General features: G+C 40.3%; 1 protein-coding gene and 1 long non-coding RNA gene across 2 annotated transcripts in view; one reads left to right on the plus strand and one right to left on the minus strand.

Annotated features, from left to right (window-relative positions):
- The window catches only part of LOC146074284 (uncharacterized), a 307386-nt gene that overhangs the window by 200356 nt on the left and 81633 nt on the right, over nt 1-25397 (minus strand). The window lies entirely within an intron of this gene.
- Nucleotides 1-25397, plus strand: part of SLC17A8 (solute carrier family 17 member 8) — a 66851-nt gene that overhangs the window by 27586 nt on the left and 13868 nt on the right. Inside the window, exons 7-10 of the mRNA XM_083179645.1 lie at nt 2546-2685; nt 4152-4301; nt 4497-4629; nt 5963-6073. Of these exons, the coding sequence (XP_083035771.1) occupies nt 2546-2685; nt 4152-4301; nt 4497-4629; nt 5963-6073 (534 nt within the window). The remainder of the gene's footprint in view (nt 1-2545; nt 2686-4151; nt 4302-4496; nt 4630-5962; nt 6074-25397) is intronic.

A 25397-nucleotide genomic window follows, 5' to 3' on the forward strand; every position in this document is an offset into this window, starting at 1 on the left:
GTACACCTACCCCAGGCAGTGAAGAGAAAGCAGGGCTGTCCATGCTGTAGCTGCAGCTCCAGGCGTGTCACACGCATGTCACACAGGCAGCGCAAAGCACAGCAACATTGCAGCTGCCCCAGTGTTGTCCAGGCTATTGCTGAAAATACTGGTAACTGGGACACTCGCGGTGGGGAAGACCCAAGTAAGCGATAGCAGATGCGGTAGTCAGCTCTGCATTGTTGTTGTGCTTCCAGCACCGCTGTCTGTATGACAGGCACAGTACAGGAGGCACCGTGTCCCGGCAAAAGCAGAGTGATAGTGCAGGGAGAGGCTTGAGCTCCTCCTTAGTCCGGCGCCTCCCTGCACCGCAGGAGCCGCTGAGTGTGTAGCGCCGGCCCTGGTCCACGGTCCAATGCTTAAAGCTCTGAAAGGGAAAAAAAGAGGTTGTTTACTATAAATGTTTCTAGGAAAATACTTTGTGAGTTACTCCCCAGTGACTGAGTTTCTGTGCAGTACCTATATTCAAATCTATACATTCATACTTTCTTGCTTCATTAGTCATCCTTGTATAGATGTCCATGCACTTATACGATATGGCCCTATTTCACACTATTTCGACCCATCGGGCCAATAAATGGCCACATAGGATGCAATGTATCCTATGTGGTCCAGCCGCCAGGAAGCCGTTTGGCAGTAGTAGGGGTGTTTATCACTGCCACAAGCTGCTTCTAATGTCTTGTGGCCCTGAAATACAATTAACTCAGGCTACATGTACCTGCACAGAGGAATGAATTAAATAGTGCAATATATTGCCTTCTGGTCTAATTTACTATAGGGAGACGAAGAAGGAGGTTTGACATGAGATGATGGAGAAAGTACCTTGAAAGTAATCAAAGGATTAATAATGGGATCTCCATGAAATCTGATTATGTTTTATTATGAGTTACATAAAGCCTGCCCAAGTGCACCACCATCCAGCAGTGTCATGTATGATTAGGAAAGCAGTAATTGTGATGACCAATTTGTTTTAGACCAAATTGCATGAGCCCAAAATGACTGTGAAAACCCATAGGCAGAGCCAGATAGGCCACAGACTTCCTGATAGGATGAAGCACCTGTGAGGCCACCTCTCAACCAGTGACTTTGTGGCCCTGCCCAGAGTAGTGTCCTCCTCCTCCTCCTATCTCCCACACAAACAACCTTTGCCCGTACCGATGCTGCAAATTCTCATTTAAGGTGGGCGCCCCTCAATATTCATTGTGACAAGAGAGCGTGATATCTGGGGGGTGCAACACCTTCTCTGGTGTTTCTGGGCTTCACTGGTGATGGAAGCAAAAAGATAGAAACAGCGCTTGTGCAAAATAGTTATAGAATTTAATGTAAACAATTCATATACATAAAAAGATATACTCTTTAAAATTAATATAAGACAAAACATCTACCTCCTGAGGAAGCCGCTGACTACTGGAAAAGAGGCGGAGAAACGCGTAGAGGATTACAGGGGAAACCTTCTGGCAGTTATTACCTGGAACTGGTGGAGAAATCTCGGATATGACCGTGTATTAATTAGGACTGAACCAGCGGTCGGAGTTCACCATCGGGGTCTGGAGGCCGGAACCCATGTACTTAAGTATAAAACCTTGTGCACATAGGTTGGACTAAATGCTTGGAATAATCCAGTTAATATACTAACCCAGTAAGCTATTGCTGAAAACTAATTGCATGCATGCTAACAACTATCATGGCCATTTAAAGAGACGCTATCAGCTTTTATGCCTACTAAACCGGCTTATCACTGCCTGAAGTTTTACTATATGTGTTTTATTTTTATTATTATTATTTTTTGTTTTGTCTTATATTAATTTTAAAGAGTATATCTTTTTATGTATATGAATTGTTTACATTAAATTCTATAACTATTTTGCACAAGCGCTGTTTCTATCTTTTTGCTTGTCTCTGTTGAATTTCAGGGGTTTGGTAATTCCCCTCGGAACAGCTGCAGTGCAAAATACTACAATCTGCGCTGGGATAGTGCTTTGCATGGGATTTTGTTCACTGGTGATGGGTTGGAAAGATTAGTGATATTTTGAGGAATTAAAGTAATGAGTTTTTTGTCTGTTTGATTGTGGTTTGGGGGTCTGTGGTCAGTCTCAGTGTGTTATGTGGAGGTTTTTGGTTTGTTACCGTAGCCTAAATGTCTGGAGGACACTAGACTGCCAATGGCTACTACACAGGTGTAGTGATCTACTAATCCTGCCTAATTTGATGTTCATTCTACCTACAATTGATTTGGTGCCACCCACTTGAAGCCACTTTCTTAAGGGCCACTTATAGTTCCCATTCCATCCCTGCCCATAAGATACTACTTTTCAGCCAGAAAGTCGAATGTCAATTCTGTACAATTTTCGCAAAAGAGTGTGCTAGTACTGATTGCTAGACCCTGTAGCTGAGGGAGATCTGCTTGTGTATGGGCATAAAGGACACATTTTACCATTACAATGTTATAGTGATCAATAATGTAGTTTTAGTTAAACTGAAACAAACCTATTCTTTCTCCATACAGGAGTGTTTGGCATGCTCTGGTACGTGTTCTGGCTGCTGCATGCCACCGAGAGCCCAGCCGCACACCCAACTATTAGTTCTGAAGAAAGATCATACATTGAGACAAGTATAGGAGAAGGCTGTAGTTTAGTTACAGCTGGTGTAAGTATCTGGGGCTTTATAAGCTGTTGTTTTCGAAGCGGTTTACTCATAATGAATAACTGCTCCCATAAGAATGGTCTCTTCAGAGTTCTCGTCAATTTTTTTTTTTTTTTTATAATATGGGCCTGATACTGAGTTGGGTGCAAGTCTAAAAGCAGATTGCAATTATCAGCAGACTGTGCATGCACTGCACCTTGCATTTGCACCTTCATGGAGGATACAACAACAGACAGCTCACTTCATGCATTGCAAGATTACACTATCTATGAAATGGGCAGCTACACTTCAGATGCACAGAATGAACCCATTTCCTGGCAGTGTCTAAAAATTCAGCTTGTTTGAGACAATACGCATGCATAAGCGACATCTTTTCCAGATAGATCTTCTGTGCTTAGCATGGGGTGTGTGTAAGTGCCAATTATAGCTGATGCCAGGAAATCACAAAGCAGAGTTACAGTATGCATACACATGAGGAAGCAGCGGCAGATGTCTGCATTTGCTGGCACTTTGCATCCAACTCAGAATCCGGTCCACTGGGTGTAAGTACACTTAAATGAGTTGCATTGAAAATAGTATCCAGAGGCATACGAATCCCAAGTTGCAAGGTGTGCGCCTTTCTTCTTTCTTACATCAGATATTCATCATATACACTTGTAGAACCTCTTACATACACTTGTAGCCAATCAGAAGTAGTTATTTTTACGTTAGGGTTTTTTTTGTGGACCTGGCTAAATGTCTTGAGTACTGACAAAATTGGAATTTGGAAGCTATATTTTTGCAGGGTTTTTGAATTGCTTGTGCATCAATGTTAAGGATGCTTGTAACTAGTGAAAGAGGTTGACGTAACCCAGAACAGGGGCACAGAGTCTAACACGTTGAGTGGGCTTCTGCAAGAACCGCGGTAAGAAAGTTGTGGACTTTAGTGGAACTTGTCCTCCGACTTTTTCATTACCTCACTATCCACGCCGGCGTGGAGTTGAATTTATATAGTGTGGCGAGTGCAGCGGGCCACCGAGCCCGAAGCGTGGCTCGCGGAATCCATGCAAAGAAATCCGCGTCCCCTCGCGGGGCTCGCCAAGCTTCGGGCTCAGTGGCTCACTACTCTATATAAGATCAACTCCACGCCGACGTGGATAGTGGGGTAATGAAAAAGTCGGAGGACACGTTCCGCTGTCCCTCGCGGGGCTCGCTGCGCTCGCCACGCTTCAGGGTGGCGTGGATAGTGGGGGGGGGGGGGGGGGGTGCGTTAGACATATTAAAAAAAATTTCCTTACGGTGCCTTACGTAGAAAATCTGGGTGCCGTGCTAGGAAACAAGTACCAAAATAGCAAAATAAATGTCATCAGGACACTGCACTTTTAATGGCTGCACGCATTAAACTCTGCTCGGGTGTTGAGTTCTAGTAAAAGGGCCTATTACCAATAAACTATTCACACAACTAGAAATATTTCTCTTTACATTTCTAGAAATTTAACACCCCTTGGAAAAAATTCTTCACCTCCATGCCTGTGTATGCAATCATAGTGGCAAACTTCTGCAGAAGCTGGACGTTTTATCTATTACTGATTAGCCAACCCGCTTACTTTGAAGAAGTCTTTGGATTTCCAATAAGCAAGGTACAATTCTCTAAATCTATGATACATGTTCATTTCCAATACTTAAAAGGACAAAGACAATCTGCATAAAGAGCCAGATGCACTAATGCATTGGCTCGTGTGTACAGTCGTTATGTGTGTGAACAGTGTCATTCACAGAAATATCACATTATCATCATGATCGTTGTAGTAATAACAATATATATTTCTACTTAGGTTGGCCTACTTTCTGCAGTCCCACACATGGTAATGACAATCATTGTACCCATCGGAGGGCAGCTGGCTGATTTCTTAAGGAGCAGGCAGATATTGAGCACCACAACCGTAAGAAAAATCATGAACTGTGGAGGTACTAAGAATATTGCGATAAGTCTATGCCCATGTGACTGTATTTATGAGCTCTCAGCTGGTATAATATCCCTTACTTACAGCATAAGGGGGGTGAGAGCCACATACGTGTCACCTGCTGAGGGGTGATACCAGAGTGCCAGCTCAGGAGCAGGTTGTTGCACTGTGACATTGGGGCAGATGTAGTAAGCCTTAACAAGAGATAAATGCAAGGGGGATCAGGAGAGATAAACATCCAGCCAATCACCTCCTTTTTTGTCCCATGCTTCGGGTACGGTGCCTCGCTACGTTTGGCACACTATTTTATTCTCCTTCCACGCCCTAGTGAATGGGAGGGCATGAAATATCGCCTGACGACACATGTCGTCTCAAAAAATGGGGGAAAAAAATCACATTGACCTTTTGACTGTCGACCTTCCCCTAATGCTTGTGTCGACCTTTTGACCCTGTCGATATTAGCCGTGTAGTCCTTTTTCATGTGTCGACCTTCAGTGGTGGACCCAATGGTGTGAACCTAATGATCGAATACCGCCACAGCACTCACTGGGATTAGCCCGCACCTCCCAGACACCTGGAGTGATGAAAAATGAGTGCTAGGACCGGGAGGCCACGCCTGCTATTGCACAGCCATGCCACTTACTGCTGCACTCACCTTTGTTGCATATACAGTATAGCTGTCTGAGTGCTTCATCGAGTTTTGTCACCAAGAGGAGCTCTGGCTGAAACCCCGCTTTAACATTGCTTGGACCCCCCCATCACTGAGCATGAGCTGAAGCAAGGATTTCGGCAACCCCCCATTAGGTCATACATGGCCTGTTGAGCTTAAGTGACATTAGAAACAATAGGGCAGATGTATTAAGCCTTAACAAGAGATAAATGCAAGGGTGATAGGTGTCCAGCCAATCACCTTCTTACTTTTTTCAAACACAGGCTGTAAAATTGCAGTTAGCAGGTGATTGGCTGGGCATTTATCTCTCCTTATGGGCCAGATGTATCAAGCTTCAAAAGTGATAAAATTGAGAGTGATAAACAGCCAGTCAATCAGCTCCTCCCTGTTATTTTTCAAACCCAGCCTGTAACATGACAGGTAGGAGCTGATTGGCTGTCTGTTTATCACTAAACATTTTTTCACTTTTGAAGCTTGATACATCTGGCTCTATTACCCTTGCATTTATCTCTTGTTAATGCTTAATACATCTGCCCCATAATGCTGTATACCAATTTCTTGTTTCTAACATCCACAGTAATGATAACACTGCTGAATTGATTGCTGAAAGGTGTGAGTCAAGTAACCACTTTATAGTAAATGTCTCGCTGTGATTGTGTATGTGCAGGGTTTGGAATGGAGGCAACACTGCTACTTGTGGTTGGCTATTCTCATACAAAGGGCATTGCGATTTCCTTCCTTGTCCTTGCGGTAGGATTCAGTGGCTTTGCTATATCAGGTAAGGTTTCTACACTTTGCTTGCATAATTCCTTTTTATCGATTGCAGTAGTATTCCTCCATGTTTTGAATGTTTGAATGTTGATCAATCAACACTGGGACAGAAAGTATCTATCCCCCCCCCCCCCTCAAAAGTATTTATGGGAGGGGGGGGGGGGGGGGGGAGTTGTTAATTATTTTAATCAGACTGAGATTGACCAAGAAAAAAAATGATCGTTTATCATTATTCCCTTTATAATACTACAATCTCTATATTTGTTTTCCAATAAATGTAAGTTTTCTTTGGAATTCAATATAAATAGCAAGTTCTAGTCCAATTAGTTTAGCTCTTCAGCCTTTTTGTATTGTAGGAAAGATTTTAGGTAGGTGTGGTAAAATGAGAATGCTTTCAAAATAGATGTGTCAATAGTTTCTTTTTATCAATTAACAAAATGCAAAGTGAATGACCAGAAGATAAATCTAAATCAAATCAATATTTGATGTGACCACCTTTTACCTTCAAAACAACATCAATTCTTCTAAGGTACACTTGCACAAAATTAGGGATTTTGTAGGATAATGGTTGGGAGATAAATATCATCATTTTTATATATAGGTTGAAACAGTCATTAACTGAGACAGCTGTGTAGGTGGCTTAAAACTGGGCGAGTAATACCCAAACTATGCTACAAAGATGAGGTAAATGGTGTATGTGTATGTTCATGTCCTATGCCATACATCAATTCAAGACTGAGCATAGCAAAAAGACACAAGGTAGTTATACTGCATCAGCAAGGTCTCTCCCAGGCAAAGATCTCTGGATTCAAGATGTGTTGTTCAAGCTATTTTGAAGGAGCACAAAGAAATGGGCAATGTTAAGGTCCATGGACTCCATGGTCAGACAAGGAAACTTAGTGCATCAAAGTGTGACATATCACACTTACTTCTCCTTCTTTGAAATCAGAAGATGTCCAGCAGTGCCATCAGCTCAAAACTGTCAGAAACCAGTGGGACCCAGGTACACCCATCTACTTCTCAGAGTAGTTTGGTCAGAAGTGGTCTTCATGGAAGATTTGAGGTAAAAAAGCCATACAACTGTCATCTGATTGGCGGCAATTTTTTTCTGCAGTGGGACAATGACCACAAACATAAAGCCAATGTCACTAAGAACTATCTTCAGTGTAAAGAAGAAAAAGGAGCCCTGAAAGTAAGAATGCGTTTGAAAATAGAAGGGTTGATAGTTTATTTTTAGCAATTTGCAAAATGCGAAGTTAATGGACAGAAGAGAAATATAAACCAAATTAATATCTGGTGTGACTTTTATTTTGCCTTCAAAACAGCATCAGTTGCACACCGTTTTTTTTAGGAACTTGGCAGAGAGATTGTTACAAACATCTTGGATAGCTAGGAATATACAAACAATATTCTAGTCATAGATGTGCAAAAATCAACCACCTCTCATACTCATATATAACAAATCTTTGTGGTGTGTTCAACTCCTCATTTATCCTCCTCAATCAGGATGACCAAAGGCAGTGGCGGTTTTTACATATGGGCTCCAGGAGTTCAGCCCCTTCAGGTAAAATCCGCCACTGTTCTCTGTCTAAGTGAAGCCAGATGCAGTCTGTGAGACTGCTTTGACTTCACTGTGACTGGCAGTGACTTCCTATTGGAAGTCTGACCTGCCAGTCTCCCAAGGCAGTCCCATTGGGAAATGTTTCCTACCTCCAGGATGCCTCTATATGGGCTGCTGAGCAGCAGCCTATAAAAAAACGGGTTCTGCGCATGGACAGGGCCTGGGACCCTGAATATGCCTCTTGTGGGCTGTTGCAAAAGCCCACAGTGCATGTGCTGTACCGAAAAATCTACTGCGCATGTGCCAGGGACCAAGACCAGTGGTTGGGAGCGGCAGCGGCGGGGGGCCAGGAGCACGAGACAGCGGATGGAGGGGGCCTGCATTGAGGAAGCCCCCCTCCTCTGCAGAGGTAGGAGCCACCGCTGACCAAAGGACATAAATACAAACAAAGCACGCAGTCAGTAATGGTTGGAAATTATGTTTAGAAATGATCTTCTAATATATATCCTTAAAGTGATAGAGAGAAAAGATACATGCATCTCTCTCAAGGGTACCCTGCACCCCAAGAGTGTAGACAAATTGAGATTACTGTATGTGTTGCCTACACAGGATGAAGTGTGTTCAAACTTGTAAAGGTATCGTTCATCCTGTGTATGCAAACCATAATCACCATTTGCCTACACTATTGGGGTGCAGGATATCCTTGAGTGAGAAGCCTGTCTCCTCTTTATCACTTTATGGGTGTGGAATCTTTGTGGGAGGACATATATTAGAAGACCATGGGGGGGTATTCAATCCCGAATTTGATTGTCAAGACGTCCCCGGCTGTCCGATTCATGGCCATTTTCATCCTGTTCTGACAGGATCCGGTTCTGTAACTCGACAGTCGATGTTCAATGTTCCGACTGTCCAGTGTCTGAATAAACCATAATAATTATAAGAATAATAGTGTCATCATATTACAAAGTACATACCTATTTTATTAACCAAATATAGCTAGCAACTTTTTTTATGCATAGTTGTCATTTCACTCAGTCTTGATTTTATTCTTTGTCTTTCTTCTGTTCAGTGTTAAACCATTCTGAAATAAAAGTTACACAAATTATAAATTTTAATAAATATTTCCACTGTTGCCAAATTGAATAGACGATCATAATTAAATATCCTTTTGCATCACCTCCTGTTTTAATTTCTACAGTTTATTTCTACAAACAATGATACTAATATTTGAACATTATTTTAATTAATGTTGAGTTCTGATAACATCTGGGTAATCTGCCAGATGGAGAATCTGCTATTCTAGTATGTAAATAATATTTGCTTTCCTATTACTTGTTTTATTACTAGCTCTGCAATCTGATGCTGATTAGCAAATCACTGAACATAGATGCCAGAGGCTGTCATTATACATGAGTAATCTCATAGAATCTCATTACCGCTCCTGAAACAAAAACATTATAATGTTGTTTTCAGTGAGTAGAAAAGACAACACATCCCCTCCTTTCTACTTTCACCCCATCTCCCCCCTCTCTTTTACATTGGTTTATTCAGACAATAAATGACTGCTTGTAATAATATAACAACCCACAAATGATATGTAATTGTAGAATAATATATATATTAGTTAGTCGGACCGGCATTCCCTTGTTGTGGCAATACCCCGGTGCCTTCCAGATAAAATAAGGTACTGTAGATTGAGAACAAATAGCGGCACTCAGACGGGATTTCTTCAAAAAAAATCTTTGTATTAAGCACACAGGCAAAAAAAACAAAGTTTCGGGGATTAGTCGCCCCTCATATTAAGATGCGTATATCCATAAAATATTTTAAGCGCAATTTTGTTCATAAAAGTGATAAAACTTTCGATGGTAACAATGGTGTGTAGGTGTTCCAGGGTAAGGTTCAGCTGTTGGTTCTGTGCCCAGTGTTTTAATCGGTCGGTGGTTGTCAAAAAAGTAGTGCAGCCACCCCAAATGATCGCAGCGGGATGCCAGTAGAAACAGCGTATTGAAATGTCGGCATGTGTGTTATCGCTGTATTAGTGTGTATTATCACTATTTTAATTGTATAAAGCTCCATGCTACCTGTATGGCCTGAAAGTCAGCAAACTATGGGTCACAGTAAAAGATACAGTAGTTAAGTGATTACCCTGTCTGTCAGTGCCGAATCACCACTAAGTGTGTGTCGACTGAGACTCTGGGTGAAATGTAATAGGATGAGAGATTCAGAAAGTGAGAGATTTGGTAAGAAATCTCCAGTTTTTTTAAAGCGGCAATCATTTACACTGCAAAATTACACTGGTTTTGCAGTGTAGATGATTGCTGCTTTAAAAAAACTGGAGATTTCTTACCAAATCTCTCACTTTCTGAATATCTCATCCTATTACATTTCACCCAATATGTTTGTGCAGAATTTCTAAGTACAGGAATTTCTATTTTAGTATGGTCATTGTAACCACACAAATCATCAATACACAAGAGAAACAATAAAAGGGACAATCAGAATTAGTGGAGAGGAAGAAAAAGCACACAGTATTAGGTCATTCCTTTATAAGACCTTAATGGTGGTAATCCTATCTTAGATGAAAGTTTAAAGGGATTGAAAGAATTAAGCGGAGAAGAAACAAAAGTACACAAGTTAATGCGGGTACCACATGGTATAGGACGGTTACAGTCTTTGTAGAGGCTAGGTCAAAAGTAAGAATGAGCAGAGAGGAAAAGAAATGTACACTGATTGATCCTATTAAGGATCACAGGAAGATTCCTAACGACAGTTTGTCATTAAGTCCATGCGGCTTGATGCTATTCAGTCTGTGTATCCACATAGATTCTCTTCTTACTAGTTTTCCATCCCTGTCGCCTCTTCTCAGGGTCTCTGGAATGTGGTCAATTATGGTATGTTTCTGATCAGATAATTTGTGTTTCTTTAGGGCAAAATGTTTTGCCACTGGCTGTTCATTTTCTGTACCCCCTAGGGCTTTGCTGATGGCTGACCTGTTTAGCGCCATCCTGGTGCGTAATAATCTAATGGTTTTGCCCACATACAAGAGCTTACATGGACATTGTATTACATAAATGACATGTGTGGTAGTACATGTAACCACATGATTGATTGGAAATACTTTACCACTACTGGGATGTACAAATGTGTTGCCCGTGAGCATATGTTGGCACGTTGTGCATTGAATGCACTTGTAACACCCATTTGGTCGTCTCAAGAAGTTCTTGGCCTCTGTCTCCAAAGAGAGGTGAAGCCAGTGATGTCATTGTGTACAATTTGGTCCTGTATGTTTCTGCCACATGTGTGGCAGATTAATGGGCGTTTGTTCTTCAGTGCCGGGAGTCCATCATCGGTCTTCACTATGGGCCATAAGGCTCTGGACGCCCTTGGGAGAACATAGCTGGATGTATTATAACTGTTTTCAGTTGTTTCTCCTGGATGTTGTTCTTGCTCAATAGCGTGTCTCTTGAGATGTGGAGGACCTCTTCTCTCTGTTTCTGTAATAGATCACGTTTATATCCCCCGTCCAATAATTTTTCTGTCATCACATCCAGGACCGCGGGCAGCTCGTTTTTTTGCTCACAATTCTTGCTGCTCTCAGCATCTGAGACTTTGGCACTGAATGGAAGCTATTTACCCTTAATACATTATTTTTATCGGTGGGTTTGGTATATAACCCCGTGCTAATTACCCCATCTTCGATGTTTATCAGTACGTCCAAATAGCTGATTGATTGATACGATGTTTGATATGTAAATTTAATGTCCGAATTCCTTATAGCAATTCCGAATTCCGATAGCAATCATAAACTCTGCTTCGCTGCCATTCCACAATACAAATAGATCATCAATGTAACGTATTAGCATGATGATTTTGTCCTTGGTTTCATCATTCTCAAAGAACATGGATTTCTCTTCCTTGAACATATGAATGTTCGCAAAGGACGGGGACACATTGCTTCCCATTGAGCAGCCAGATGGCTGCTCGTTAAATTTTCCATTAAACAGGAAATAATTTTTCTTGAGCGTCAGTCCCAACAATTCCAAAAAACCTTCCTGGTCCAGAGAATCCATCTTGTTGTCAGCCAAGAAAGTTCTAATCACATTCAACCCGTCATCATGGGGGATACAAGTATATAGACTGTTAACATCCATAACGCATAACAAAGTATTGGGTGGTACCGTTGAGAATTGTTTCAAAGTGTTAAGAAAGTCTGTGGTATCCATAATGTATGAGGGCTGGTCTCGGATGATGGGTTGTAGGATACTAAATTGGGAAATATGTTGGAAAATAGAGTTTTGTGCTGAGATGATTGGACGTCCAGGAGGCAGAGTGGGGTTTTTGTGTATTTTGGGCAAAGTGAAAAAGATCGGTACTGTAGGATTATTTTGTGTTAGAAAATGTTTTAATTTCTCTGTGATATGTCCTTGTCAATATGCTCTCGTAAGTACACTGTCCAGCTCCTTTTTGTAGGCGTCTGTGGGATCTTTAGGCAATAACTTGTAGACGCTGTTGTCGTCTCACATTCAACTGTGTATGAGGTAAGGTCTTGAATGCCAAGGCCACTATATATATATATATATATATATATATGAGTAGCAGTTGTGGGTTGGCGCCCTTTGGTGAGATCTTCAATAATTAGATCTATGAAGCCTTAAGTTGGAATTCCAAACACATAAAAGTAAAGTCCAAAATTTGTATATAAATTTATTAAAATGTCTCTGGGTCCACACTATACTGGTGGTTAGATCAGATCATAAAAAGTTCAGTGGTACAGTTCGTATCAGTACAATAGACGATCCCAACGCGTTTCGTCCCAACACGGGACTTCATCAGGGGTTCGCTATGAACATAAACATATACAGATTCTTAATTTTGCAGCTTGCATAATCATTTAAATATCATACAATTACAATAACAATTTTTAAAATAATAATAATTTACAAAGACGGACTTTACTTAAAATCATTTTTACAGTGTTGTAGGCTAATATTATCAGCATGTGACAATTATTATTTGACAAAAAATTGTGATGATGGATGAGAAAAAGGCAGGTGATAGGAAGAAAAGATGAATGAAGAGAAGGACGAGGAAAACAAGAAAAATAATGGTTTCCAAGAAGTATGGTGATGACTTGAAGAAAGATTAGGAATATATTTATGGCTTTGACATACCGATAAGTATAAGAATAAATTCCACAGTGTTTTTACTATGGACGTCTCCGACTGGGTTTATGTGTAATAGGACTTTAAGAATTTGAACAGGTACCTAAAAAAAGATATTTCCATTTAAAGAGAATATTCAGGTATAAGGCATATACTATGGGTAAAAGATTTTAAGGGAGGAAGAACATTTCTACTGAGTTGTCAATTACCTTGGAGAGTTGTTATCTTATAACATCTATTGTTCCACAAGAGCGTTCTCTTTCTTAATTGCGGGTTAAGTCTCCCGATAATTAGCTCCGCACACTCAGATCATACATGTGCAGGTAATTGTGAGACTGTGGGCATATGCACAAAAATATAAATGTATAAGTATACTCTTGTACTTTTTAATTCAAGACAGGATTCACTATTAAAATGAAGTTTTTTACCTTGGGATTTCGGGGTTATAGGGTGTTTACCCTGCTGTACCCTCCCAGACTCCGTTCACTTTTTAGGAGAAGGTTCTGCTTTATAATGATTAAAAAAAATATTTTTTAAGGTATAAGGACATGAAAAATTAGTTTGCATAGGTCTCTAAGGACAAATACCTACAGATATGGGATCCTTTTTCTAATATACGCTTAATGGATGTATTCAAACTGTGCCCATTGGCCTTGTAGGGTAGACACACTTATTCAGGAACCGTCCTGGATCTATGGGAAATGAGACGCTCTGAATCAACAGGTGTCACATATCATAGGATTTTCTAAAAGTTAGTCCATAGTAGACTTGATGGGTGTTTTAATTTGTTGTCATGTAGATTAACAGGCATGGTATTCAGATTACTCTTAATCTATCTTGATTAACCCCCACGGGTAGCCTCCTTGAGGAATGTTTCCCATACAATTAGTTCCACTATGACAAGGAAAAATAGAAGAAGCAAAAAAGATCTAGCATACATACCAAGGTATATTCGAGAATAAGGTGTGACCAATGTATAGTCAGAAACTGATCGGAAACAGGGTTGTCACTGTCTGGTGAAAGAATATAAATACATTCTTAAATAATTTCATGTGTACATTTTTTTTTTTTTTTTTTTTTTTTTTTTTTATATAAACATATTCCATTGAAGTCACAGTTTCTACAAAGCATGGTTTAACAGATGCAAAATTTAGCACACAATAAACTGGGAATGGATGGCTTACCCTTTTGGAGATGTGTACCAGTGTGAAGGTTCAGTGGGAATGAAATGCCCTATCTCCTGGCCCAGGTATATATAGTGACTAATCGTGACATCACTTCCTGTTAGGGTTAATGAAAACTATTGTATTAGTTTACAAATTATGGCTGTTCCTATCCAATTGAATTACTAATCCAGTAACTACATGATATTTAATGGTATACATAAGTATTGGAGGTTTTACTATGTAGAATTAATGTTATGGGCTGGACTACCCAGCTTGCTTAGCGGCTGTCACGGCCGTTTATTATGGTCGTAAATGTCCTCTGATTAGTTACATCGATGTTTATTAACATTGGTGATGCAGTGGGGGGATAGGGGATCCAACTCCACTTGATGGATCTCTCCCCCCATATCCCCAAAAAAGCTGCGTTTATCGGCGTCTATAACGAGCAGCACTTCCGGATTGCGTTCCACCGCAACCGGAAGTGCGTTCCATATACCCGGAAGTCCCTATATGCGGCTATCAAAGACGTTTTATTTTGGTCCTATATGACCTTTAATGTGCCAGTAAAATGTTTATTTACATTGGTGGTGCAGTGGGGGGATAGGGGATCCATTTACGCTTGATGGATCGCCCCCCCCTTTGTCTCCGCAATTGCGGCGTTGTTATCGCCGTCTTGTGAATGGCACTTCCGGATTGCGTTCCACCGCAACCGGAAGTGCGTTCCATATGACCGGAAGTGCCGATGTACGGCATTTCTGGTCACAACTAGCTTCCATCGAACCGCTAGGAACCTTTTTAAAGGTTCCTAGTTACGTGATTACACACTATATATAGGTGGAAACCCCCAAACAGAATTTTAAACGATAGTGTGGCTATTACAAACCTATAGGTCTCCCATGTCATGATCACATGTCATGCATAGAGAGATTCCTTTATGAGGGAACTGAATAACCATTTAAATTAGTATAAAGTTGCTGTGATTTAGGAAATTAAGTGGCCGATTGCATATTAATTTTCTGTGTAAGTGTCTAAATAAATTTTATTAAATATTAATTTTGTTCAAATTATTTTATCACCTTATTAAGTGAGTGACCCTATATATTTTTTTTTTTTTTTTGACTTAACTCATGTGGTAGTGATCTATTGTTATAGGTGAGGGGTTGGTGTATTGATCTCCCTGACATTTTTTTTTTTTTTTTTTTTTTGACTTAACTCATGTGGTAGTGATCTATTGTTATAGGTGAGGGGTTGGTGTATTGATCTCCCTGACAGGAGTAGGTGTATAGGTTCCTGAAAATAGTAATACTTGACCTATTCTGGCAAATTAACACACTAGTAGTTTAAACTCTGGAACTTTAGGGGTAAAACTGTGAAAGTCTGAACCCTAGTATAACCTCTTTAAAGTCAATTACTATATGTCTCGGTCCCAAATTTTGCAGTTGTTATTACAGGTCCATGTTTGTATACATAATCTAAACCAGCTTATAATATTAGCTTTAGGGTCGCCAGCCCAGTAAAGAGGGAAATGTACAGAGGATCCCTATTCGATCTTCCCTAACTCATGCTGGAGGTGTTTTTCTCTAGAGAAACGAGACTATATCTATATTCTCGTTTAAGCCCTTAGGGCTCAGAGTGTCCAAGTGGAAAATCCAGTATGACTCTCTTCTGGACAAAAAAAGATCTCTGTCTCCTCCTCTATCATCTGATTTGACATGTTCCAGAACCATAAATTTCAGGCTATCTATCTTGGAATCATGCTCTGTTTGGAAATGGCGGGGAAGGCTGTGGTTCTGCACCCTATTCTTGATATTCCTGAGGTGTTCTTGTATCCTAATTTTGATGCTTCTCTTCGTTTTTCCAACATACAGTTTACTACAGCCACATCTAATCAGGTAAATGACATAATTGGACTCACATGTGATCGCCTCTCCGACCTTGGAGATCGAGGTGTACTTCTTATCTTTTTCAATGAACTTGCAACAGATGCACCTGTTACATGGAGTGATCCCATTCCGTTTTTGGAGAAAACCTTCTTCCCGTTTAGGTCTCTCTATTGGTTTTAACCTACTAGGGGCTAACATGTTCTTCAGGTTTGAAGCTCTTCTATAGGTGACTGTAGGTTTCTGCGGGAGATGGGGGCCCAGTACCGGGTCTTTGAGAAGTAGGTGCCAATGTTTCTGTAAACATTTTTTGATCTTCTGGCTTTCTTGGTTGTAGTTGGTAATGAAGGACCTCTGTTGATGTATATTATGGGGGGCTTGTGCCTTTTCTTCTAGAAGAGTTTCTCTTGATAGCTGAAAAGCCCTTTTCTGATCTCGTAGTATATCCCCATCTTTGTATCCTTTGTCAATGAACTGTTTTTTTAGGATGTCGGATTGGCTCCAGTATGCACCATCAGAGCTACAATTCTTCTTTATTCTCAGGAATTGAGAGTAGGGGACATTCTCCTTCCAAAGTGGTAGATGGCAGCTTTCTGACGGGATATAACTGTTGACATCTGTGTCTTTAAAATATGTCTTGGTGGTTATTCTATTGTCCTGATCTATTTCAAAAACTAAGTCCAGGTAGTCCATCTTGTTGGTGTCGCATTTATAGGTGAACTTCAGATTATAAGGGTTTACTTGTATTTCTGCCATGAACTTTTCGATACTTGGCTTGTCTCCTTCCCACACCACAATGAGGTCGTCTATATATCTTCTATAGAATCGGATATTGGGATATTTGTACTCTGCTCCGTCATACAGATGATTTTCTTCCCAGTCATTCATAAAGATGTTGGCGTATGAAGGGGCAAATTTCGTCCCCATTGCAGTGCCTCTGTTCTGCACGTAGAAGACGCCTTCAAACTCGAAATAATTGTGGCATAGAATGAACTCTATGCCTGCAGTTAAGAATTCGCTCTCATCGGGTTTGACCGTGTTATCTTTGGAAAGAACCCTTATTACCGCTTCAAGACCCTTGTTGTGGGGAATGGAAGTGTACAGGGCTTGGACATCAATCGTCAACCAGTAATACTCTGGTGACCATTCGAACAACTTTAAGTCCCTAAGTAAACAGGTAGAGTCTTTGAGATAGGACCTCTGAATTTTGACATATTTTTGCAGTCTTAGATCTAAATAATGGGAGAGATTTGATGTTAGGGAGTTAATCCCGGCCACTATAGGTCTTCCTGGAGGGTGTCGGTTGTCCTTATGCACCTTAGGAAGGTGGAAGAAGATGGGAGTTTTTGGTTTTTCTACTGCCATATATTCATATTCTTTTTGGCAAATGAACTCATCCTGTCTTGCTTTTCTCAACATCTTGCATAGGTCTTCTTTGTATTGCATTGTGGGGTCATTTTGAATAATGGAGTATGTGGACTTGTCATCAAGTTGTTTTTTAGCTTCCTTGACATAGTCAATTCTGTTTTGGACAACAACGGCTCCCCCTTTGTCTGCTGTTTTTATGACGATTTTATTGTCTTTCTTCAGATTCTTAAGAGCTTGTTGTTCTGAAGGTGAAAGATTCCTGTTGTGTTTATCGTTGATGTTTTTAATGTGCCGGAAATCTTCTTTTACGGTCTCATAGAAGATGTCGATGTGGCTTCCTCTGGACTCAACAGGGTAATATTTAGATGGTAATGCTACTATTGGTTTCTTGTCCAGGGAATGCTGGCCCTCCTTGGTGGGATTCTTGATGAAATGCCTTTGTAATGTCAGGTTACGGATGTATTTATTAAGGTCGACGAAGAGCTGGAATTGGTCGACGTGTTGGTTGGGGGCAAATTTCATTCCCCTTTCTAGAACTGCGATCTCTGGTTCTGAAAGGGTCTTCTCGGATAGGTTAAAGATGTTGGTTCCTTTTCCGGTGCTGTTGGACGTCTCTTTCTTTTTGGAGACTCTTCTTCCTCCTCTACATCCTCTCCTTTTAAAGACCTCTTCCTCCCTTGTGGGGAATCCATTCTGGTATAGAGTTTCTCCTCTCCTTGTAATCTGGGGAAGCCAACTCTTCTCCTTTCTCCTAAAAAAGGTCGTTCCAACGGGGAACGGGGGGATTCAGGTTGGTATTTTCTTGGGTGTGGAGGATAATGATCTCTTCTTGGAGGAACCCTCTGTCTATGGGTGTAGGTGTTTCTATTGTCCCCATATGAGGGTGTTCTGTTAGACCTCCTTCTACCATAGTTCGGAGCATACTGTTGTCTTCGCTGGTGAAATTGGTATTGTTCTCTATTCCTAGAGAAAACTTCATTGCGATCTTCCTGTGGTCTTCGCCATGGGCGGATAGGATGTGTGGATCTAGTATCGAATCTGTTGAAATCATTGTTGGGTTTCTCGTGTACTTTTCCATTATCGTAATCCCATTTGTCTCTAGTAAACTTTTTTTGTTTACGTGTGATGATATCTTTTTCCAAAGAATCTAGTTTGTGTTGTAGGTCCTCAACGTCCCTTAGGAAGTCCTCGTCTTTCTCAAACTTGGTGAGAGTCAATTCTATTTTGGCCATTTCATCATCTAGTTTAATGAGTTCCTTCTTTCTTTCGCTGATAATAAGGCCTACTAATCTGGCCGCACTCTCATCAAGGATCTTATTCCAGTTATTAGTAAATTCCTCTGTGACAGCACCCATCGTTGGTGTCTTATTAAGTCTTAATCCTCTTGGTATCCTTCCAACCTCCAAGTACTTTTCAAGGGTGATAAGGTCATACCAGTTCTTCAGTTCTTTGGTGGAGATTTTTTCCATATGGTTAAGGAGGTTGTAGTAATCATCGTCTTCATATAGGATAGGATAGGATAGGAAATCAAGGTCACAAAGATGCAAGTCCATCTTTACAGAAGAAGAGCAGGTGATGGAAGAAAACATTGATGAAGACGATGATTACTACAACCTCCTTAACCATATGGAAAAAATCTCCACCAAAGAACTGAAGAACTGGTATGACCTTATCACCCTTGAAAAGTACTTGGAGGTTGGAAGGATACCAAGAGGATTAAGACTTAATAAGACACCAACGATGGGTGCTGTCACAGAGGAATTTACTAATAACTGGAATAAGATCCTTGATGAGAGTGCGGCCAGATTAGTAGGCCTTATTATCAGCGAAAGAAAGAAGGAACTCATTAAACTAGATGATGAAATGGCCAAAATAGAATTGACTCTCACCAAGTTTGAGAAAGACGAGGACTTCCTAAGGGACGTTGAGGACCTACAACACAAACTAGATTCTTTGGAAAAAGATATCATCACACGTAAACAAAAAAAGTTTACTAGAGACAAATGGGATTACGATAATGGAAAAGTACACGAGAAACCCAACAATGATTTCAACAGATTCGATACTAGATCCACACATCCTATCCGCCCATGGCGAAGACCACAGGAAGATCGCAATGAAGTTTTCTCTAGGAATAGAGAACAATACCAATTTCACCAGCGAAGACAACAGTATGCTCCGAACTATGGTAGAAGGAGGTCTAACAGAACACCCTCATATGGGGACAATAGAAACACCTACACCCATAGACAGAGGGTTCCTCCAAGAAGAGATCATTATCCTCCACACCCAAGAAAATACCAACCTGAATCCCCCCGTTCCCCGTTGGAACGACCTTTTTTAGGAGAAAGGAGAAGAGTTGGCTTCCCCAGATTACAAGGAGAGGAGAAACTCTATACCAGAATGGATTCCCCACAAGGGAGGAAGAGGTCTTTAAAAGGAGAGGATGTAGAGGAGGAAGAAGAGTCTCCAAAAAGAAAGAGACGACCAACAGCACCGGAAAAGGAACCAACATCTTTAACCTATCCGAGAAGACCCTTTCAGAACCAGAGATCGCAGTTCTAGAAAGGGGAATGAAATTTGCCCCCAACCAACACGTCGACCAATTCCAGCTCTTCGTCGACCTTAATAAATACATCCGTAACCTGACATTACAAAGGCATTTCATCAAGAATCCCACCAAGGAGGGCCAGCATTCCCTGGACAAGAAACCAATAGTAGCATTACCATCTAAATATTACCCTGTTGAGTCCAGAGGAAGCCACATCGACATCTTCTATGAGACCGTAAAAGAAGATTTCCGGCACATTAAAAACATCAACGATAAACACAACAGGAATCTTTCACCTTCAGAACAACAAGCTCTTAAGAATCTGAAGAAAGACAATAAAATCGTCATAAAAACAGCAGACAAAGGGGGAGCCGTTGTTGTCCAAAACAGAATTGACTATGTCAAGGAAGCTAAAAAACAACTTGATGACAAGTCCACATACTCCATTATTCAAAATGACCCCACAATGCAATACAAAGAAGACCTATGCAAGATGTTGAGAAAAGCAAGACAGGATGAGTTCATTTGCCAAAAAGAATATGAATATATGGCAGTAGAAAAACCAAAAACTCCCATCTTCTACCACCTTCCTAAGGTGCATAAGGACAACCGACACCCTCCAGGAAGACCTATAGTGGCCGGGATTAACTCCCTAACATCAAATCTCTCCCATTATTTAGATCTAAGACTGCAAAAATATGTCAAAATTCAGAGGTCCTATCTCAAAGACTCTACCTGTTTACTTAGGGACTTAAAGTTGTTCGAATGGTCACCAGAGTATTACTGGTTGACGATTGATGTCCAAGCCCTGTACACTTCCATTCCCCACAACAAGGGTCTTGAAGCGGTAATAAGGGTTCTTTCCAAAGATAACACGGTCAAACCCGATGAGAGCGAATTCTTAACTGCAGGCATAGAGTTCATTCTATGCCACAATTATTTCGAGTTTGAAGGCGTCTTCTACGTGCAGAACAGAGGCACTGCAATGGGGACGAAATTTGCCCCTTCATACGCCAACATCTTTATGAATGACTGGGAAGAAAATCATCTGTATGACGGAGCAGAGTACAAATATCCCAATATCCGATTCTATAGAAGATATATAGACGACCTCATTGTGGTGTGGGAAGGAGACAAGCCAAGTATCGAAAAGTTCATGGCAGAAATACAAGTAAACCCTTATAATCTGAAGTTCACCTATAAATGCGACACCAACAAGATGGACTACCTGGACTTAGTTTTTGAAATAGATCAGGACAATAGAATAACCACCAAGACATATTTTAAAGACACAGATGTCAACAGTTATATCCCGTCAGAAAGCTGCCATCTACCACTTTGGAAGGAGAATGTCCCCTACTCTCAATTCCTGAGAATAAAGAAGAATTGTAGCTCTGATGGTGCATACTGGAGCCAATCCGACATCCTAAAAAAACAGTTCATTGACAAAGGATACAAAGATGGGGATATACTACGAGATCAGAAAAGGGCTTTTCAGCTATCAAGAGAAACTCTTCTAGAAGAAAAGGCACAAGCCCCCCATAATATACATCAACAGAGGTCCTTCATTACCAACTACAACCAAGAAAGCCAGAAGATCAAAAAATGTATACAGAAACATTGGCACCTACTTCTCAAAGACCCGGTACTGGGCCCCCATCTCCCGCAGAAACCTACAGTCACCTATAGAAGAGCTTCAAACCTGAAGAACATGTTAGCCCCTAGTAGGTTAAAACCAATAGAGAGACCTAAACGGGAAGAAGGTTTTCTCCAAAAACGGAATGGGATCACTCCATGTAACAGGTGCATCTGTTGCAAGTTCATTGAAAAAGATAAGAAGTACACCTCGATCTCCAAGGTCGGAGAGGCGATCACATGTGAGTCCAATTATGTCATTTACCTGATTAGATGTGGCTGTAGTAAACTGTATGTTGGAAAAACGAAGAGAAGCATCAAAATTAGGATACAAGAACACCTCAGGAATATCAAGAATAGGGTGCAGAACCACAGCCTTCCCCGCCATTTCCAAACAGAGCATGATTCCAAGATAGATAGCCTGAAATTTATGGTTCTGGAACATGTCAAATCAGATGATAGAGGAGGAGACAGAGATCTTTTTTTGTCCAGAAGAGAGTCATACTGGATTTTCCACTTGGACACTCTGAGCCCTAAGGGCTTAAACGAGAATATAGATATAGTCTCGTTTCTCTAGAGAAAAACACCTCCAGCATGAGTTAGGGAAGATCGAATAGGGATCCTCTGTACATTTCCCTCTTTACTGGGCTGGCGACCCTAAAGCTAATATTATAAGCTGGTTTAGATTATGTATACAAACATGGACCTGTAATAACAACTGCAAAATTTGGGACCGAGACATATAGTAATTGACTTTAAAGAGGTTATACTAGGGTTCAGACTTTCACAGTTTTACCCCTAAAGTTCCAGAGTTTAAACTACTAGTGTGTTAATTTGCCAGAATAGGTCAAGTATTACTATTTTCAGGAACCTATACACCTACTCCTGTCAGGGAGATCAATACACCAACCCCTCACCTATAACAATAGATCACTACCACATGAGTTAAGTAAAAAAAAAAAAAAAATGTCAGGGAGATCAATACACCAACCCCTCACCTATAACAATAGATCACTACCACATGAGTTAAGTCAAAAAAAAAAAAAAAAAATATAGGGTCACTCACTTAATAAGGTGATAAAATAATTTGAACAAAATTAATATTTAATAAAATTTATTTAGACACTTACACAGAAAATTAATATGCAATCGGCCACTTAATTTCCTAAATCACAGCAACTTTATACTAATTTAAATGGTTATTCAGTTCCCTCATAAAGGAATCTCTCTATGCATGACATGTGATCATGACATGGGAGACCTATAGGTTTGTAATAGCCACACTATCGTTTAAAATTCTGTTTGGGGGTTTCCACCTATATATAGTGTGTAATCACGTAACTAGGAACCTTTAAAAAGGTTCCTAGCGGTTCGATGGAAGCTAGTTGTGACCAGAAATGCCGTACATCGGCACTTCCGGTCATATGGAACGCACTTCCGGTTGCGGTGGAACGCAATCCGGAAGTGCCATTCACAAGACGGCGATAACAACGCCGCAATTGCGGAGACAAAGGGGGGGGCGATCCATCAAGCGTAAATGGATCCCCTATCCCCCCACTGCACCACCAATGTAAATAAACATTTTACTGGCACATTAAAGGTCATATAGGACCAAAATAAAACGTCTTTGATAGCCGCATATAGGGACTTCCGGGTATATGGAACGCACTTCCGGTTGCGGTGGAACGCAATCCGGAAGTGCTGCTCGTTATAGACGCCGATAAACGCAGCTTTTTTGGGGATATGGGGGGAGAGATCCATCAAGTGGAGTTGGATCCCCTATCCCCCCACTGCATCACCAATGTTAATAAACATCGATGTAACTAATCAGAGGACATTTACGACCATAATAAACGGCCGTGACAGCCGCTAAGCAAGCTGGGTAGTCCAGCCCATAACATTAATTCTACATAGTAAAACCTCCAATACTTATGTATACCATTAAATATCATGTAGTTACTGGATTAGTAATTCAATTGGATAGGAACAGCCATAATTTGTAAACTAATACAATAGTTTTCATTAACCCTAACAGGAAGTGATGTCACGATTAGTCACTATATATACCTGGGCCAGGAGATAGGGCATTTCATTCCCACTGAACCTTCACACTGGTACACATCTCCAAAAGGGTAAGCCATCCATTCCCAGTTTATTGTGTGCTAAATTTTGCATCTGTTAAACCATGCTTTGTAGAAACTGTGACTTCAATGGAATATGTTTATATAAAAAAAAAAAAAAAAAAAAAAAAAATGTACACATGAAATTATTTAAGAATGTATTTATATTCTTTCACCAGACAGTGACAACCCTGTTTCCGATCAGTTTCTGACTATACATTGGTCACACCTTATTCTCGAATATACCTTGGTATGTATGCTAGATCTTTTTTGCTTCTTCTATTTTTCCTTGTCATAGTGGAACTAATTGTATGGGAAACATTCCTCAAGGAGGCTACCCGTGGGGGTTAATCAAGATAGATTAAGAGTAATCTGAATACCATGCCTGTTAATCTACATGACAACAAATTAAAACACCCATCAAGTCTACTATGGACTAACTTTTAGAAAATCCTATGATATGTGACACCTGTTGATTCAGAGCGTCTCATTTCCCATAGATCCAGGACGGTTCCTGAATAAGTGTGTCTACCCTACAAGGCCAATGGGCACAGTTTGAATACATCCATTAAGCGTATATTAGAAAAAGGATCCCATATCTGTAGGTATTTGTCCTTAGAGACCTATGCAAACTAATTTTTCATGTCCTTATACCTTAAAAAATATTTTTTTTAATCATTATAAAGCAGAACCTTCTCCTAAAAAGTGAACGGAGTCTGGGAGGGTACAGCAGGGTAAACACCCTATAACCCCGAAATCCCAAGGTAAAAAACTTCATTTTAATAGTGAATCCTGTCTTGAATTAAAAAGTACAAGAGTATACTTATACATTTATATTTTTGTGCATATGCCCACAGTCTCACAATTACCTGCACATGTATGATCTGAGTGTGCGGAGCTAATTATCGGGAGACTTAACCCGCAATTAAGAAAGAGAACGCTCTTGTGGAACAATAGATGTTATAAGATAACAACTCTCCAAGGTAATTGACAACTCAGTAGAAATGTTCTTCCTCCCTTAAAATCTTTTACCCATAGTATATGCCTTATACCTGAATATTCTCTTTAAATGGAAATATCTTTTTTTAGGTACCTGTTCAAATTCTTAAAGTCCTATTACACATAAACCCAGTCGGAGACGTCCATAGTAAAAACACTGTGGAATTTATTCTTATACTTATCGGTATGTCAAAGCCATAAATATATTCCTAATCTTTCTTCAAGTCATCACCATACTTCTTGGAAACCATTATTTTTCTTGTTTTCCTCGTCCTTCTCTTCATTCATCTTTTCTTCCTATCACCTGCCTTTTTCTCATCCATCATCACAATTTTTTGTCAAATAATAATTGTCACATGCTGATAATATTAGCCTACAACACTGTAAAAATGATTTTAAGTAAAGTCCGTCTTTGTAAATTATTATTATTTTAAAAATTGTTATTGTAATTGTATGATATTTAAATGATTATGCAAGCTGCAAAATTAAGAATCTGTATATGTTTATGTTCATAGCGAACCCCTGATGAAGTCCCGTGTTGGGACGAAACGCGTTGGGATCGTCTATTGTACTGATACGAACTGTACCACTGAACTTTTTATGATCTGATCTAACCACCAGTATAGTGTGGACCCAGAGACATTTTAATAAATTTATATACAAATTTTGGACTTTACTTTTATGTGTTTGGAATTCCAACTTAAGGCTTCATAGATCTAATTATTGAAGATCTCACCAAAGGGCGCCAACCCACAACTGCTACTCACATTTCTTTTGTCCCCATCCAACAGGGGTCCGTGTGGGTCCGGCAGCCCTAGCATAGTTACTATAAATACCAGTGGCGCGAAACGAGAGTCTGTTCTCCATATATATATATATATATATA

Source organism: Crinia signifera, chromosome 4, assembly GCF_055691185.1.
Source record: "Crinia signifera chromosome 4, ASM5569118v1, whole genome shotgun sequence".
Taxonomy (NCBI): domain Eukaryota; kingdom Metazoa; phylum Chordata; class Amphibia; order Anura; family Myobatrachidae; genus Crinia; species Crinia signifera.